Here is a 19,315-nt window from a genome sequence, read left to right as displayed (position 1 = left end):
CTCTGGCCAGGTAGACGGGCGCTATGAACTGCTGCAATCTTCTTTCCCACAAAAAGAATATATCTAGAGAAAATTTTCAATAGGACGTAAGTAACATTGAGAGCCTCTCCTTGTTTACTTTCTCTTTCGTTTATTACAACGTCATTACAACACTTTGCACTAATTTGCCAGTACATATCGAAAGCCGGCGGTTTTTACTAGAATATTATGCAAAGAGTAGAGTAGTAAATGTTGAAATGGCCGAATAATGAACAGAAGAGAAAGACCCCAAAGAGAATCTCTCATTGTTACTTACGTCCTATTCTAAATTTTCTTTAGATATTTAGTGCTTTGGTTTAAAGATTATTTGATTATTTACTATTGGCACATCATTCGCATGTTCCGGCTGCCTGTACCGCGGCTGATAGCGCGATTGGTACCGCGACTGGTGTCGGGACTGCTCTACTTGTTGCAACTGGCGTCGGGACTGCTCTTCGTTCAGCTGTTGTTGTTGCAGTTGCTCGTTTTGCTGTTGTGGGAGTTCGTTTTGTTCTTGTGGCAGTTGCTGTTGTTTCAACTGCTGTTGTTGCTGCTGCTCTCCCTGCTGTTGTTGCTGCTCTCCCCGTTGTTCCTCGCCCTGTTGTCCGGGCTGCTCAGGCAGGTGTTGGTGCTGCTGCTGCTGATCAGCCCGTTGCTGTTCCTTCCAGAAATTTCATTCGCGCAACAGTTCCATTTGCTGTTGGCGCAGCTCCATTTGCATGTTTTGCAGCATTTTTAAGGTCACCTCTTGGTTTGGGGGAATGTCCCCTTCATCAGAATCTCCGCTGTAATCAACTTCAATATCATTCCGCAACCAGTACATAATATTCTGCATAGCGAAGGATTGATTTTGGGAACGAATGTGATAAACACTCAAAAAAGCAAGTTAAAAATATGATTTCAAGAAGGATCGCTCTTAGGACCTGATGAAATCTAAAGCTCCTTTTTTGTCGTTTTATCAGTAAGAGAGTATAAAACACAGAAACGCTCGATCATTTGTATTTAGAATAACCTAGAAAATTATAAAAATATATACATGAAAAATGGCTCTGTTTTTTATACATTATGTATTAGCATCCGGAAGCGAGTAGATAAGGTATGAAGTAAATTTTTCAATGCTTGGGAATTTTTACAAACTGATTTTCAAGAGGAAGCCAACAAATAATACGAACTATCGTACTGAATATAACATTACCATATATAACAAAAAAAGAATGCGATGAATCCTCTCTCCACCACCATGTATGTGCAATCTGATCGGTCAGCGAACGCACTATGTGAGTGAGTGGTTAAAAAAATACTAGTAATGAAGTGAACAGGCAGGAAGGAATTCAATTCTAGATGAACCAAATTTCGCTCACTCATCGAATGCATTCGTTGACTCATGAGACATGATGCGCTATATATATGGTTTACGTAGAGCTGTAGGAATTAGATTTTTCTTCAAATTTCGTGTTCGGCCTCGAATCCTTTCGGTGATTATAAGCCGGAGAATTACATGAAAATATAACACAGTTTGAATACTATTTCACATATGACTTCTATAATAATCGTTGCTTCACAGGTGTGAACTCGACGACGCTTTTAGGAATGATTTGAGATAGTAGCGTCGCATTCGGAAAGCGATATAAATTGTGAAATTTAAAATTAACTCTTTTGAAAGTTTTTTACGTTTTAACGACATTCAATTAGCTAGAGATTACTGGGTAGGGAAAGTTATGAAACTTAGAGCCATAGTACTCAAGTGAGAGCAAGGATGTGAAGTAAACAGATCGGAAAGCTAGAAGTGGCAGGGTCATTAGAACAGGCTTAATATCATGCGGGCTTAATTTTTGCCTTCTGATAATGAGGGTCGAGCTTAGGCAGAATAACTACGAATCACCCGAGTTCACTATCATGTGTCCTGATAAAGGTAGACGTATCTATCTTTATCGTGACAACCGGCTCTTTTGAAAGGCAAACGCGATGTTTATAAACAAATTGATTTTACCGCTGCAGAGCGTAATTTCATCTCTCTTCGTAGTAGCAATCGCACAAGTGTTTATTATAGTATATTAAGAGTAATTAACGAAATTTTAGTTTGTTTGCAGCTATTGCAAAGATTATATTGATTTGTATACAGACACTACACTAAATAGTTTTAAGTGTTGGATACGTTGTATATAAAAACGTATTGACTCCAAGAATACGTATGTTGAACAATTTTTTCCATAACTAGCTCATCGGGATAATTCCGGATATCAATATTTTTCCAAGCCCTTTTAATTTTCTTTGTTTTTGGAACGAGCTTGACGAGTGGGGTTTGAAATAATCTTTTTAACGTTGTTTTGGGATACAATAAATATAGTGACATTCGTGTAGTATTTTTTTCCAAAACTTTCATTTGTTGGACAGACTCAGCGAGACACAGTGCAATTAGAACCGCTGGCCGAATCAGAAACGAACTGTTTCTTAGTCATGGTAATATTACAAAACGAGCTTTTTCATGGCTGTCAGAAATTTGACATTTCGTTGTTGTGCTTTATCGAAAATGGTAAATGCATAGCTAGTTTTTTTATTTTCGGCAACAATTAATAGAAGTGAGTGCATTATCATGTTGAAATTCTGCTAGATAATATTTATTGTATATTTTAAAATATGGAAGAAAAACATTTCATTTCGCAATTGAAAATTCAGTCAATAGAACCATGTTTTTGCACGGAAATTTATGATCCCTAACACAATATAATGATAAATCGAAAATAATCGAATCGCAAGCTTTTTTACTTATTAGATTGTCCAAAGTCGAATCAGATAGATATTACTAATTAAATAATCATTAAATCAGTACAGCGTTTAGTAGTTTCCGGCATCTACTGTAAAGTCTGTTGAAACGAAATATATGGTGGGGGTAAAAAGAATTTTCTCAGCAGATGGCATTTTTATTGACGTCAGATATCTATTGCTGGCAATTAGTCGCTAAACCCGTATCAAAAATATAATTTTGAAAGATATTCGCCCTCTACGATTTTAATATGGCATCATTCGACCTTCTGCTTAAACTCTCTAATCGCGTATAAACACCTTAGGGGAAGATGGGGGTGAAACGCACTCCCTAAGGAAATATTATCATAACTCATCTATAGAATATTAATTGGGAGAATTTAATTAATGATATCGTTTAGCCAACATTTTCCTTAGTAATCACAATCATGACACTTTGCAAAATATTCAAAAGCATGAAAAATATTCAATTCTTTAAAATCATTCAAAAATACGTTTTTGCAAAATAAACGGGGTAAAATGCACCACATCAACGGGGCATAAGTTCAAAGTTGGCGTTAGCAAATCATGCAGGGATAAGGCTCTGTCCAAAGACTCTTGGCCGGAGAACATCTACTTTCGTGAATTTGTGACCAATTCAAAAATTCAACGGCCTATCATCAGGATTGCTGCGGAGAAAAATCCATCTGGTGGTGGACAGTAGCGCCAAGCTATCCCGGATAAAGTCGTCTGTTTAACTTCATGTTCCTCGGTGAGCGACATCGGACTACCTGACGAATCGGCAACTTCTTCTGTGTCAGGTAAAGCCAAGAAGGGTATATGTCCTTCCGAAGCACTTCAAGATGCTGCACACCCTCAATGTAAATTTCACTTACAGTCTGCTGATGAACACAACTCAATCCACTCTACCGCTCCAGCGAACCTTCAATGTCAAAATGATAATTTCGATCACATCGCATCTGTCCGCTCAGTATGCCTCCCATTGCAGTCAGCCGCTGAACAAAACAGTGATGACGCAGTCATTCCCGCCGTATCGCAGCTTGTTCCCCTTCCTGACAACAGTATATCCTGCTCTCCCCGCGCTATTTGCGGTGATAGTGATCATCGAGCCCGCAGTCCTGAAACTTGGAATGCAGCACAACACCTCTCACATGACACTGATGGTTTGCGGATCTCGTCTTTGTTAGTGAAACTATTATACCTGTACGTTCCGTCAATGAAGCATCCAGCGTGATTGTTCCACTTGACAACTTTCATCCCGCGCTTGAAATCTCAAGGCATACTGTACAAACGCTATGTAAACCGCATCCAGAATAATCTACGCCGAAACCCGAAGGGCTTTTGGTCATTTGTCAACACGAAGCGAAAAGAAACTGGACTTCCATCAAGGATATTTTACGACGGCGAAGAAGCTACGACAACTGTGGCGAAATGTACGCTGTTTGCCAGATTCTTCTCGAGTGTTTTTTCAACTGACTCGCCAACCGCAAACGAACTCGAAAATGCTTCTCGCGACGTTCCTGCTTGTGCTGTTGATTTGGATGTGTTTACTGTCTCTGAACAAATGGTTATATCTACAATTCGGAAAACCAAGTCATCTTATGCACCCGGCCTCAGTGCTATACCTTCAACTGTATTGAAAAAATGTTCGGACTTACTTGTAACACCACTTGCATATATTTTTAACCTATCGCTTCAGCAGCAAACGTTTCCTGAGGATTGGAAATGCTCAGTTATGTTCCCGGTATTCAAGAAAGGTGACAAACGCAACATAGCGAACTATCGCGGAATCACTTCGCTAGGAGTCGAATCTAAAGTTTTTGAATCAATTATCAACGAGGCGTTATTTTCTGCTTGTCGACACTACATTAGTACATCTCAGCACGGATTTTTCCCAGGACGTTCAGTCGAGACGAATCTCGTCTGCTTCACGTCATTTTGCACGGAACAAATGTCTAAGAAATTGCAGGTGGATACTATTTACACCGATCTAAAGGCAGCTTTTGATAGAGTTAATCATGAGATACTGATAACAAAGCTTGATAAGCTAGGGTGTTCTACTAGATTCTGCCATCGGCTTCGATCCTACCTTGTACACCGTGAAGTCGTTGTTCAAATTGGAGATATTGTTTCAGAATCCTTTATCAACACTTCCGGAGTTCCTCAAGGTAGTACGCTGGGTCCACTGCTTTTTTCACTATTCGTGAACGATGCGGTTTTAGTTCTAAGCCGTGGAGGAAAGCTGTTTTTTGCCGACGACTTAAATTTTTTTCTTGTTATACGGAATGAAGCCGATTGCCGTGAGCTACAGCATCTTATTGACACCTTGTATAGCTGGTGTGCAAGAAACATGATGGTCCTTAGCGTTGCAAAATGTTTTGTCATCAGCTATTATCGAACGAGAAATATGGTTACCTTCAACTATAACATCGCAGGAACTCTACTACAACGCGTTGACCACGTGAAGGATCTAGGAGTCATTCTTGATGATAAGCTAACGCACTGATAGAATATATTCGTAAATCGCTAGGAATTAGTTTCGTACAGAAAGTTTTCATAATATATACGAATTTTTCGTACATATTATGAATCGTTCGTAGTTCTATTGAAACACTTTTATTTTTTATTACGAGTTTTTCGTGAAAACCACGAAACGACTTTCGTTGACTTATTACGAAACAGCTTCGTTCGGCAAACGAATTGTTCGCTGCTATATACGAATATCTTTATAATATTTACGAGCACCATTCGTCAAACTGTGAACGTCAAAAGAGCTTCAATAGAGGTAGAATATGGAGTTATTGTTGATATACGTCAGATAAATGTTGATCATCACGACGGTCTCGGTCTGACTATTTAGTAGCCGTATCCGTGTCTACCGGTTTCAGGAAGATTTTCTGAACCTCTTTCGCTTCCAGTTGATCCAGAAACTGGAGCAGTACGGATTCAGTTGAGCCATCACGAACTGCTCGTTGGTTTTGTATGAATAAGTTTGAGTTTTTCTCTGCCGGCGCAATGTCAAAATAATATGCTATTAAATACGAAAACTTCTCTTAGATGAACGAAAGGAATTCGTGCGACCAACGAAGTCGTTCGTAATATACTCAAACATTTACTAAAATAAACGAATCGTTTCGTTTCATTCACGAAAAATAATGTCGTTGTCAACGATAACCTTCGTTCCATGTACACTAGATATTCTTTACAAACAATCTTGGAGGTGAGCATGTTGAAATAAAAACGATTTTGCCAGATCGATCCTTTTAGTTAGTTAAAAAATCGTTGTTGCCTCTGTTAAACATCGATCCTAAAAGATCGAATGAAAAAAGGTATGCTAATAAATACGAAAACTTTTTTAAGACGAACGAAATGAATTCGTGCGACCAACAAAATCGTTCGTAATATACATGAACGTTTATTAAAATAAACGAAACATTTCGTTTCATTCACCAAAACAAGGACAATATTAGTCGTGCAGTGTACGCTAAATAAGCAAAATTTACGAAAACTTTCGTTCATCAAGCGGCTATTTCTTCGTATCACAATAAAATCGATTTGGTCACATCGATTTTCTTAAATTAAATAAAAAACATCAAACGTCAAACATCGATCCCAAAAGATCGACTGAAAACAATAAGAGGCTAATAAATACGAAAAATTTTCTAAGATAAACGAAATTAATTCGAGCGGCCATCGAACCATCGAAATCGTTCATCATATATTGAAATAAACGAATCATTTCGTTTCATTCATGAAAAATGATGTCGTTATGAACGACAACATTCGTGCAATGCAAACTAAATAAGTAAAATTTACGAAAACTTTCGTTCATCAAGCGGTCATTTCTTCGTACTACAATAAAATCGATTTGGCCACATCGAATTTTTGAAATTTAAAAAAATCTATGTTGTCAAACATCGATCCCAAAAGATCGACTGAAAATTTTTCTAAAATAAACGAAATGAATTGGTGCGACCAACGAAATGGTTCGTAATATACACGAACTTGTCTTAAAATAAACAAAACATTTCGTTTCATTCACGAAAAATAATGTTGTTATCAACGATAACATTCGTGCAGTATATATTAAATGTGTAAAATTTACGAAAGCTTTCGTTCACCAAGCGGCCATTCTTGTTCATGAAATGAACGAAACCTACTATTTACAATGCACGAAAATACTTCGTTGCAGAAAACTACGAATGAATTCGTGCATTGCATGATCGAGTTCATTATATTTACGAATTTATATTATCAGTGCGTATACGTCTCAGCGACCATCGTCAGAGCCAATCGTTTGCTGGGATTTATTTTCAAAATATCCAACGAATTTCGGGATCCTCTATGCTTCAAGGCTCTTTATTGCTCATTGGTGCGCCCGAATTTGCAAACGTCGTTTGGTGCCCGTATCAAGCTACGTGGAGCCTTAGGATCGAAGCAGTCCAGCGTAAATTCATACGATATGCGTTACGTGAATTGCCGTGGAACGATCCATTAAACCTGCCACCATACGAGGACCGTTGTCGTCTTTTAGGACTTATTACTTATTACTTTAACACGCCGGAGACATGCAGCGCAAGCTACCTTCGTGTCAAAGATTCTGGTGGCTGAATATGATGATCCGGAGCTACCAGCGCAAATCAACCTCTACGTGCCTACCCGTTCTCTTCGCCCTCGAGCCCTGCTGCATTCTGAAATGCGCAGCACTAACTACGCTGCCAATAGTCCAATTTTAGCAATGAGTCGTCGCTTCAACGAGTTTGCTGAAATTTTTGACTTCGTCATGAACTCTTCGCAGTTTCGTTGTCCTGTATTGTCACTATTTTAATTATGTTTAGTTTACCTTAGTTTAGTATAGTTCATTAAAACAAATTGTCAGTTGGACTTTTTTTTATACAAATACAAATACAAATACAAATACAAATACAAATACAAATACAAATACAAATACAAATACAAATACAAATACAAATACAAATACAAATACAAATACAAATACAAATACAAATACAAATACAAATACAAATACAAATACAAATACAAATACAAATACAAATACAAATACAAATACAAATACAAATACAAATACAAATACAAATACAAATACAAATACAAATACAAATACAAATACAAATACAAATACAAATACAAATACAAATACAAATACAAATACAAATACAAATACAAATACAAATACAAATACAAATACAAATACAAATACAAATACAAATACAAATACAAATACAAATACAAATACAAATACAAATACAAATACAAATACAAATACAAATACAAATACAAATACAAATACAAATACAAATACAAATACAAATACAAATACAAATACAAATACAAATACAAATACAAATACAAATACAAATACAAATACAAATACAAATACAAATACAAATACAAATACAAATACAAATACAAATACAAATACAAATACAAATACAAATACAAATACAAATACAAATACAAATACAAATACAAATACAAATACAAATACAAATACAAATACAAATACAAATACAAATACAAATACAAATACAAATACAAATACAAATACAAATACAAATACAAATACAAATACAAATACAAATACAAATACAAATACAAATACAAATACAAATACAAATACAAATACAAATACAAATACAAATACAAATACAAATACAAATACAAATACAAATACAAATACAAATACAAATACAAATACAAATACAAATACAAATACAAATACAAATACAAATACAAATACAAATACAAATACAAATACAAATACAAATACAAATACAAATACAAATACAAATACAAATACAAATACAAATACAAATACAAATACAAATACAAATACAAATACAAATACAAATACAAATACAAATACAAATACAAATACAAATACAAATACAAATACAAATACAAATACAAATACAAATACAAATACAAATACAAATACAAATACAAATACAAATACAAATACAAATACAAATACAAATACAAATACAAATACAAATACAAATACAAATACAAATACAAATACAAATACAAATACAAATACAAATACAAATACAAATACAAATACAAATACAAATACAAATACAAATACAAATACAAATACAAATACAAATACAAATACAAATACAAATACAAATACAAATACAAATACAAATACAAATACAAATACAAATACAAATACAAATACAAATACAAATACAAATACAAATACAAATACAAATACAAATACAAATACAAATACAAATACAAATACAAATACAAATACAAATACAAATACAAATACAAATACAAATACAAATACAAATACAAATACAAATACAAATACAAATACAAATACAAATACAAATACAAATACAAATACAAATACAAATACAAATACAAATACAAATACAAATACAAATACAAATACAAATACAAATACAAATACAAATACAAATACAAATACAAATACAAATACAAATACAAATACAAATACAAATACAAATACAAATACAAATACAAATACAAATACAAATACAAATACAAATACAAATACAAATACAAATACAAATACAAATACAAATACAAATACAAATACAAATACAAATACAAATACAAATACAAATACAAATACAAATACAAATACAAATACAAATACAAATACAAATACAAATACAAATACAAATACAAATACAAATACAAATACAAATACAAATACAAATACAAATACAAATACAAATACAAATACAAATACAAATACAAATACAAATACAAATACAAATACAAATACAAATACAAATACAAATACAAATACAAATACAAATACAAATACAAATACAAATACAAATACAAATACAAATACAAATACAAATACAAATACAAATACAAATACAAATACAAATACAAATACAAATACAAATACAAATACAAATACAAATACAAATACAAATACAAATACAAATACAAATACAAATACAAATACAAATACAAATACAAATACAAATACAAATACAAATACAAATACAAATACAAATACAAATACAAATACAAATACAAATACAAATACAAATACAAATACAAATACAAATACAAATACAAATACAAATACAAATACAAATACAAATACAAATACAAATACAAATACAAATACAAATACAAATACAAATACAAATACAAATACAAATACAAATACAAATACAAATACAAATACAAATACAAATACAAATACAAATACAAATACAAATACAAATACAAATACAAATACAAATACAAATACAAATACAAATACAAATACAAATACAAATACAAATACAAATACAAATACAAATACAAATACAAATACAAATACAAATACAAATACAAATACAAATACAAATACAAATACAAATACAAATACAAATACAAATACAAATACAAATACAAATACAAATACAAATACAAATACAAATACAAATACAAATACAAATACAAATACAAATACAAATACAAATACAAATACAAATACAAATACAAATACAAATACAAATACAAATACAAATACAAATACAAATACAAATACAAATACAAATACAAATACAAATACAAATACAAATACAAATACAAATACAAATACAAATACAAATACAAATACAAATACAAATACAAATACAAATACAAATACAAATACAAATACAAATACAAATACAAATACAAATACAAATACAAATACAAATACAAATACAAATACAAATACAAATACAAATACAAATACAAATACAAATACAAATACAAATACAAATACAAATACAAATACAAATACAAATACAAATACAAATACAAATACAAATACAAATACAAATACAAATACAAATACAAATACAAATACAAATACAAATACAAATACAAATACAAATACAAATACAAATACAAATACAAATACAAATACAAATACAAATACAAATACAAATACAAATACAAATACAAATACAAATACAAATACAAATACAAATACAAATACAAATACAAATACAAATACAAATACAAATACAAATACAAATACAAATACAAATACAAATACAAATACAAATACAAATACAAATACAAATACAAATACAAATACAAATACAAATACAAATACAAATACAAATACAAATACAAATACAAATACAAATACAAATACAAATACAAATACAAATACAAATACAAATACAAATACAAATACAAATACAAATACAAATACAAATACAAATACAAATACAAATACAAATACAAATACAAATACAAATACAAATACAAATACAAATACAAATACAAATACAAATACAAATACAAATACAAATACAAATACAAATACAAATACAAATACAAATACAAATACAAATACAAATACAAATACAAATACAAATACAAATACAAATACAAATACAAATACAACAACGGGGCAGGATGCACCGCAACAACGGGACAGAATGCTCGGTGAACAACCAAATAGTTTTGTTTTCCAACGGGATTTCGCAAAAGTGTGCCATTAAATAGCCTGTAGTTATGCAATTAGTAGGTTTTCAGAACGATGTTTCTGAAAACTATTAGTAGATTTTTCATATATAGTGCGACAGAATAATGAGCTACAGTATAAATAGAACTGGAATGCACTGCTATAATAGATAAAACAGCATTTAAAAGAGCTGAAAATCCTTATAGCACAAGTCACAATAATCACGTGAGAAGAGCACGTTATTGTTTATTGTTTATTTCTCGAGCTGCTGTTGATGTACGGTTATCAAACTTTGGCAGTGTGTGTTTACTATGGCGGACTTCCAACTGGTGATACCCTTTTTTAGAAATTTTCAGCAGTTTTCGATATAAGCAAGGGGTGCATTGTGCCCCGGGGGTGCGTTTTACCCCATCTTCCCCCTATATGGGGTTGGCTCTATCGGTAGTTGCCGAAAAAGATGGTTTCATTCCCATCCAGAATTTGAGCTGGTTTGAGGTTTCTGTCAGAATTTCGGATCAAATAAAACAAACGATCACGGCTCATTATCGGTTGTTTCATTAAAAAAAGGGGTTGTGGTTAGTTTGACTAGGATTAAATAGTACTTACAGGTGTTCCGTTGGGATGATTTTAGATGTTTTGATGCATTTATTTTTTAAATTTACCCTTTAGTCGTTATAACGCCTCGTACATTATTTTTGGATGTTATAACCTTGAATTTCATGTGCGTCATGATATGTAAAGAAATATTGTGGTTGCAGTTGAAAACTAGAAAATCCAACCAGCCACAATCGTATTTTCTCTGGTTTCGAACAATGGAATCACGTCGGAAGTAGAATTTTTCATATAATTATGCGGTATAATGCACACTACTCCCGATGTCGTGAATTAGCAGTGAAAGAAAAAAAAAAGAGAAAAAATTGTCGCTGGTTACATTTTCCAGTTTTTAACTGTAACGATAATATTTTAATTGTACAAAAGATAGATAGATTAATAAAATACACTTAATAATAATAACACTTCAACATGATACAGAAGAATGAAGTCGGTAAGGGACCATTCATAAATTACGTAACGCGAAAATTGCCCAAAATTGACTCCCCCCTCCCCCCATGTAACAAATTGTCACAAATTTCTCTATCCCCCCTCCCCTATTACGTAACAAATTCCTCGAAAAAATTTTTTTTGTTCGGTAGAAACATGTTACGTAACGATCTAGCCTACTCCCCCTCCCACATATGTCACAACATGTCACAACTTCTCGTACCCACTCCCCCCCCCCCCCTAAACGCGTTACGTAATTTATGAATGGTCCCTAACTGGTAGGTCACGCTAGCCGTTAAACGATAAGCTTACACATCCTCCCTCTTGAGCTATTTTACCTTTGCACTTCTAATCATAAATCCCATGTACAATTACCTCTACAAAGGATAGAGAACCGATTGAACGATTCAATGATTGAATATGATGATTGAATCAAGATGAGACTCATCGAGTGGCTCGCAAACCAAAACAATAATATTCCAATCTGATTCACTCACACCCAAACATCATTCTTAGAAAATATTGAGAGAATGAGAGGCTCTCCGACTTAGGGTGCTTACAGAGTGTCCGCGAGAAGCTGAGCTGGGGCTGGTACTGACATTAGAGTGCGAGATGCGAGAAACCTGCTCGCAGCATATCAAATGGAGCCTGTCAGAGTAAAAGCAGGCAGTCGGCGCCGATCTGCTCAGCTTTCACTCTGACATCATCCCTTTGGTTTGCAGCAAGCAGGTTTCTCGCATCTCGCATTCTAATGTCAGTTCCAGCGCCAGCTCAGCTTCTCGCCGCCACTCTGTAAGCACCCTTAGAATAAACGGGAGTCAATTGAGTGCCGCACAGCTGCTTTTGCGAATGATCTTTGCGACAAGCTCAGTGTATACTTCCTGGCGTTCACTTCGTGAGACAAACACAGCATTTGGAAGCATGAGATGTATCAGAAGATGAATGCAGTGGAGCGAATTTCGAAGGAATTTTTCCCATACCTGGCAAGCATTGCCTACCTCCCACCTCGCACCAAGCATTTTCGCACATAGAAAAAATCAAACATAATGTGCAAGCTCAATAGTAGATTATGCACTGATGATAAGTAATCAGTAGACAGCCGCAGCATTATGTATGTTATAGTTATTGTGGTTTCTACTTTATACAGCATTGAATAAACATAAAATTATACAGTCGTGATTCGCTAAGGAATGTGTTTCGTTAGTTGGACCGACTGACTGATGTCAAAAACTCTCCAAAGGAGACGTTAGGAGTGTAATTGCATCTATTCACATCTCTAATAATCGTCAGATTGATTGTCAAAGAAAATTTGACATAAGATTTTGACATTCAGATGCTTTCTAGTTGGACAATGGTCCAACTAAAGCCATCTCTGAGAAAAGTGAGTGCGATTGTGTTCGCGTACACACACACACAAACGCACATACACACACATATATTGTACCTGGCCAGCCGAACTGCTCCCCGCAGTTAAGTGGGTGATTTAAGCGCCACTCTCTTTCGAGAGACCACCCAACAGATGAAGGTTTGCACGGCCTGAGACCTTTCAAGGGAAGGTTCTATTCATCCCTAATACGGGAAGGGAAGCGAGCTAGCTGACTCAAAATGTGTCCGATGTACTCGACCTAAAGACCTAAACTGCATTCAGGATGTCCGTACATTTGAATACAACGTCCGTCACCACGGGTTTTCTCATCACTGGCAAAGTACAAATCCCACAACAGACTAACAAAATGGAAAGAATTAGGAGTAGTCCCGGTTGTTCTCGGAGTCAACCTCTCCAGTAAATAGCAAACTACAAAAAATGATTAAACGAAAACCGACGACATGAAAAAACCAGCACAATAAACTAAGACGGGACTTCTTCACATAAGGTAAATCTAATGCATTCTGAGTGCATCTGAAAACGAGAAAGCTTTATTTCGGGACACATTTGTATTGCGTTGCGTTGCGTTGCGTTGCGTTGTGACGATGATTTTGGCGGATTGCACACTGACTTCATCATGTTTGACTGCTGATTATCTAATAAGAGTTGCTTAGGAAATGGTAAGTAGGAATTCATACCAATCCGACCCATATTAAAACCTCAACAGCATGATAGCCATCATTGCCGGCCGCCCCCATCTCCATCGTTCACGGGGAAGGATAAAGGATAAGGTAGACAGGAAGTGTTGATGCTCCACCTACTTAACGGAAGGACGACGATTCATCAGACTCTTCCATAGGTGTCGCGGAGTTGGTAGTTTGGAAGGGTATCAGGTCTAGGATTCGCTCCAAGCAAGCGACGCGACCTTTAAAGCATATTTTATTAGGTAGTTGTTTAGTTAGTCTTCGAGTGCACGATCACTCGAAAAAGAGATCTTGTTTAGTTTTTGGTTCTTTTTAAACTCTGGGCAGCCGGCTACCCAGAGTATACTCTGGGTAGCCGGCTGTTCCCTAAACAAAAGCAATTTGAACTCCACACGTCCGACCGTGGGAGTATTGCCTAGAAAAGCTAGTCTTATCTGCGTAATGGGCCGGACCACTATTTATTGCAACAGTATTTGGACAAAATTCTCTACTTCTCCTCTACGATATATTTGTCTTGAAAACTACCGAGTGATAACACATTAAACAGACAAAAATAGCGCGAGATGTTATAAATCAAGGAAAGTATTTCTTATTTTCCATATCAGATTGTTTATGGAATACAAGTATACGAGCGATAATAACGAACACTGAAGGGAAATATAAAGTATTGATAACCTGATGCACGGGCGTGTTAGCAATAACGGAGCTTGAAATTAGGTTCATAAAAACAGACGCGGCGAATTTTCAATACGTATTGACCCGTGATCATAGATACTAGTCAGATTTTTCGTATTGGGGCTAATTTCCGAGCAACTATTCATTTTTACGGCAATGTTTTCTCGACTAGATCTGTTCGCACCCTCTCATTCTGATACTATCGGCAGAAGGCTGATAGCACCCAATCGTCGCCGGTCTAAGGACCAAATGTCATCAATAGACTTAGACTCGCGTGGAGGCATGAGATAGGAAACTTGTGAGAATTTTGTTATCCCACCGTTTGACGACCTTTATTTCGGGACACATTTGTATTGCTTATAAACAAAGTTTAATTTAAGCATTTGCAATTTTTATTTTTCATCCTATCACATACCTCTTCGTTCATTCATTGACTAGGCCTAATCTCATTTCCTTTCCTTTCCCTTTCCCATTGTCTATCACCTACATATTATTGTGATCACCGTGTGGCGTCTATTTTCGGGCCTCGAGTGTTCTCTGTGTGTTCTTTGTTTCGGCCTGCGTTCGCAAGCGGCCGGTCAACTACAAAAGGCTCACTTTGAACTTAGGGTAGCGGCCCTGTTTTAAGTCACATGCGCATGGACAATCACAAACGGAAAACGTGCATTTATTTTACTCACGACCTTTTGTTACGTTGCCTCACTGCATTCTGCGGGTGACGACGGAGCTGTTTTTCTGCTGTCTGCCTTCGCCATGAACCTGTGCCGAAGTCGTCACCCCAGATTCGCTCGACGTGGTACGGACGCCGCAGATTCCGGTCGAAACCGAAGAAGAACGTTGCTTGCTTGCCGATCGTAGCGTGTCGGCTGGTCTGCCCTGCTAGGGCGCGTTGATGACGTCAGCGACACTCTTCCAGCCACGTGTACCGCCGGGAAACTCTGAGAGCTGACGGTGGGGTTAGAAGCTGTCGCTAGCGGTATTGTGTGGTGTGTTGGGCGTTTGACCGTTGCGAATCTGTGAGAAAATTAAGATCGCACACGAAGCGACAAATAAGCACATTGCACATTGGACAAGAACACGAGGCTTACCTTTAATCATACAAATACGCACACGACACTGCCTATACTGACTGCCACTGAATGGGATTCTACCTTGCTGTTTGGGAAAGGAAACGTTACGTTTTAGCAAACTGTTAAGAAATCTTCATGTCACTTTACTACCTTTTTAAACACACTACGACGCGAATTTTAGAACGGACAACTCCTGCCTCTTTCACTAGTCAGACCAAAGTGAGAAATCTAGCTTTCAGAATCCTCAGATTAACCGGGCATTTGGTAATCTTCGTACCGGAACTTGCTTAGCGAAGTTCTTGAAAATCGTGTTCAAATGCACGAAATCCCAAATTGCAGCAAGGGTCATTTTTTCTATCGGACAGTTTTAATCATACCAAGCCGCTTCCCTCCCACGTGACAGAGCGAAAAAGGATCTTTCCCCCGGCACATTGCGTAAGGGTCAGTGGCCTCAATCGGTAGCAAATCTTCATCGTATCAGCGGGTGCGTCGGTAGCAGTCTCATTGGTAGACGAATGCTTGGAACTCATTTGCTTATTTTATTATGCCAAGTCCTATCCTATATGGGAGCGAAGTATGCGGTAATCCCAATTAAAGATTTGTATCGAATTACTACTCAACCAAATCTATGAAGTTATTTTGAAATTATTTATTCCATATTCATTATTCATTTAACATGCATTTTATAACCTGAACAATAATGAACTAAAGTTAATATACCAAGACTATTTGTATACAACATTGCAGACAATATTTGTATACAATGTTGCAGATAACTTATAGGGATATATGTATTCGTTACAACATACACACACATACATACACACAGACATTTGCCGAACTCGACGAACTGAATCGAATGGTATATGTTAAAAAGTCGGTTTTCAGAGCAATTGCAATACCTTTCTATTGAGAAAGGCAAAAAGGTGCAAAATCGGCCAAAAAGTCCCAAAAAGTCGAATTGGCTTATATGGGAATTTCAAATGTGACCGGACGGTTCAGTCTATATTTCCGGAACCATATAAGCGATCCGTGCGAAATTTTTTAGACATCTGTGGGGATAATATAGCTATAGTCGGTTCGGGATAAAATTTAATAGCTATTTACGGGGACGCAACATCTTTGACAGTTCTCAACACTGTCGGCAATGGAGAGTAGACCGAATGCTGTCAGTGCTGTCAGTTCACTTGCCATAAAATTAGTATGTAAGAAAGTATTTGAATTAAAAGGTAACGTAGGTTAAATAGGCGATAGCAGTGAAATAAATTGCCTCTTTCCCAGTCAAACCGTTGAGTAGATAAGATCGAAATTATAAAGTTTTATATCGTATAATAAAGTATCCCGAAGTGTTACTAGTGCGTACAGCCTTCTGTTTCTTTATTTCCCGCTCATGATTGTCGGCTTGGCTGGGTGGTGCTTCCGTCTGTTGCCTGTCTGTGAACCCGATAAAACGAATTTCGCCGGAAACCACGATCCTGCCTCAACAATCTTTCATTTGAGACAGAGTTTGGTTGATTCGGTCTAGCCATCTCCGAGAAACCGATGTGACTGTTATTCTGAATTTGGATACTTCCGCCGGGGCTTCCGGAACCGATGATGGTGGCCAATGTGACCAAAGAGACTTTGAATGGCTGTTAGTGACCTAGTATTACAAATCGAAGCAGTTGTGGTCACATTTTGGAAAAATTTTCACCATTATACATTCCTTGCAGAATTTATTAAAATCGACATTTTCTACGTGGTCGTACTCATCACCCTGTAATTACGGAACCAGAAGTCGGATCCATTAGAAATTCAATAGTAGCCTATGGGAGCGTTGCACCTTTCATTGGGGACTAAGTTTGTGAAAATCGGTTCTGCCATCTCTGAGAAAAGTGAGTGAGATTGTGTTCACGTACACACACTCAGACGCACACACACATACATTTGCCGACCTCGACGAACTGAATCGAATGGTATATTTCACTCTTCCCTCCGTTAAAAAGTCGGTTTTCAGAGCAATTGCAATACCTGATTGTAAACTATTCCCCCGAAAATCATTCCCCAGAAAGCCATTCCCCAGAATTCAATCCCCCAGAATACCATCCCCCATAATATACTATTCCCCAGAAAGTCATTTCCCAGAATGTACCATTCCCCAGAATTCCATCCCCTAGAATGCACCATTTCCCAGAAAGTCATTCCCCAGAAAAGTTTTATTTTTTTTATTGATTTGATCTTTTTAACGTGCTACGGTCGTGATTCGCTGGTCGGTCCTACTAACGAATCAAATTCTTTAGTTGAACATAGACTGTGGCCCAACCAACGAATCACTACTGTACTTGTTCCCACTTCCATCAAACGACATTCTTCGCTTTCGATTCGTGCACATTTGAAATGTGAAATTTGCTAATTCATGTTGTGTTGAATATTGCGATGAAGACAAAATAAAACACTGAAGTGTTTTCCCCAGAAAGAACTATTGTCCCGGAAACATGTAGAAAAAATTTCAGAATCTAATATAGGTGTGTCTTGAGAGACATTTGGCAACAATCATAGTAAGCGGTAAGGCCCCTTCCTAGGATTCAAAAAAATGAAGTAATTGAAGTGATGTGGTGTTAGGCTCCTGAGTATGAGCTGCCGAAAGCGGTGGCTCCTCGCAAGTAAACCGGCTTATCCGATTTACTCACATACATAGGAATTGATTCCTTCTTTCAAACATGAGCAGTTCATTGAATTTTCGTGCCAAATGACTCTTGCACGCAAACTTGTGATCAACTTTTGAGCAAGACTATCTTGTTCGGCATAAAGTCTTTAGGCACAACATCGTCTTACATAAGACATTATATAGTAGTTGGCCATTTGACCTAACAGTCGTATAGCATAAGCACAGACAAACAGACATAACACTATGATTAATTCCTTAAAAATATCGATCCGCCCAACACTATGCACGGTTCCAACCACTCATTTACAAATTAGTTAACCCTCAGACCCCGGAACTTTTTTTTACTAGTGGTCTATCCCGTATATTTGCGCATATATCAGTGGCACCTTATATGGATTATAATCGTAAATGCGATCACTGTCCCAACTAAAAATATATTCAAAATGATCGCTAACATTGGCGAAGAATTGTTGTCGAGTATGATATCTATTAGTCTGTGGTATAAGTACCATTTGGCATAAGGTACGAAAATATTTTCGAATGTATTTCGGGTAGATCGTA

General features: G+C 35.7%; 1 protein-coding gene across 1 annotated transcript in view; it reads right to left on the bottom strand.

Moving 5' to 3' along the window:
• Nucleotides 1–322: 322 nt before the first annotated feature.
• LOC131679682 (uncharacterized) overlaps nt 323–19,315 on the bottom strand; it is a 29,307-nt gene continuing 10,314 nt past the window's right edge. Inside the window, exon 3 of the mRNA XM_058960418.1 lies at nt 323–679. Coding sequence (XP_058816401.1) covers nt 323–679 — 357 coding nt within the window. The remainder of the gene's footprint in view (nt 680–19,315) is intronic.

Source organism: Topomyia yanbarensis, chromosome 2 (genome assembly GCF_030247195.1).
Source record: "Topomyia yanbarensis strain Yona2022 chromosome 2, ASM3024719v1, whole genome shotgun sequence".
In the NCBI taxonomy this organism is placed as follows: Eukaryota; Metazoa; Arthropoda; class Insecta; order Diptera; family Culicidae; genus Topomyia; species Topomyia yanbarensis.
This window is presented reverse-complemented; position numbering and strand designations above follow the sequence as displayed.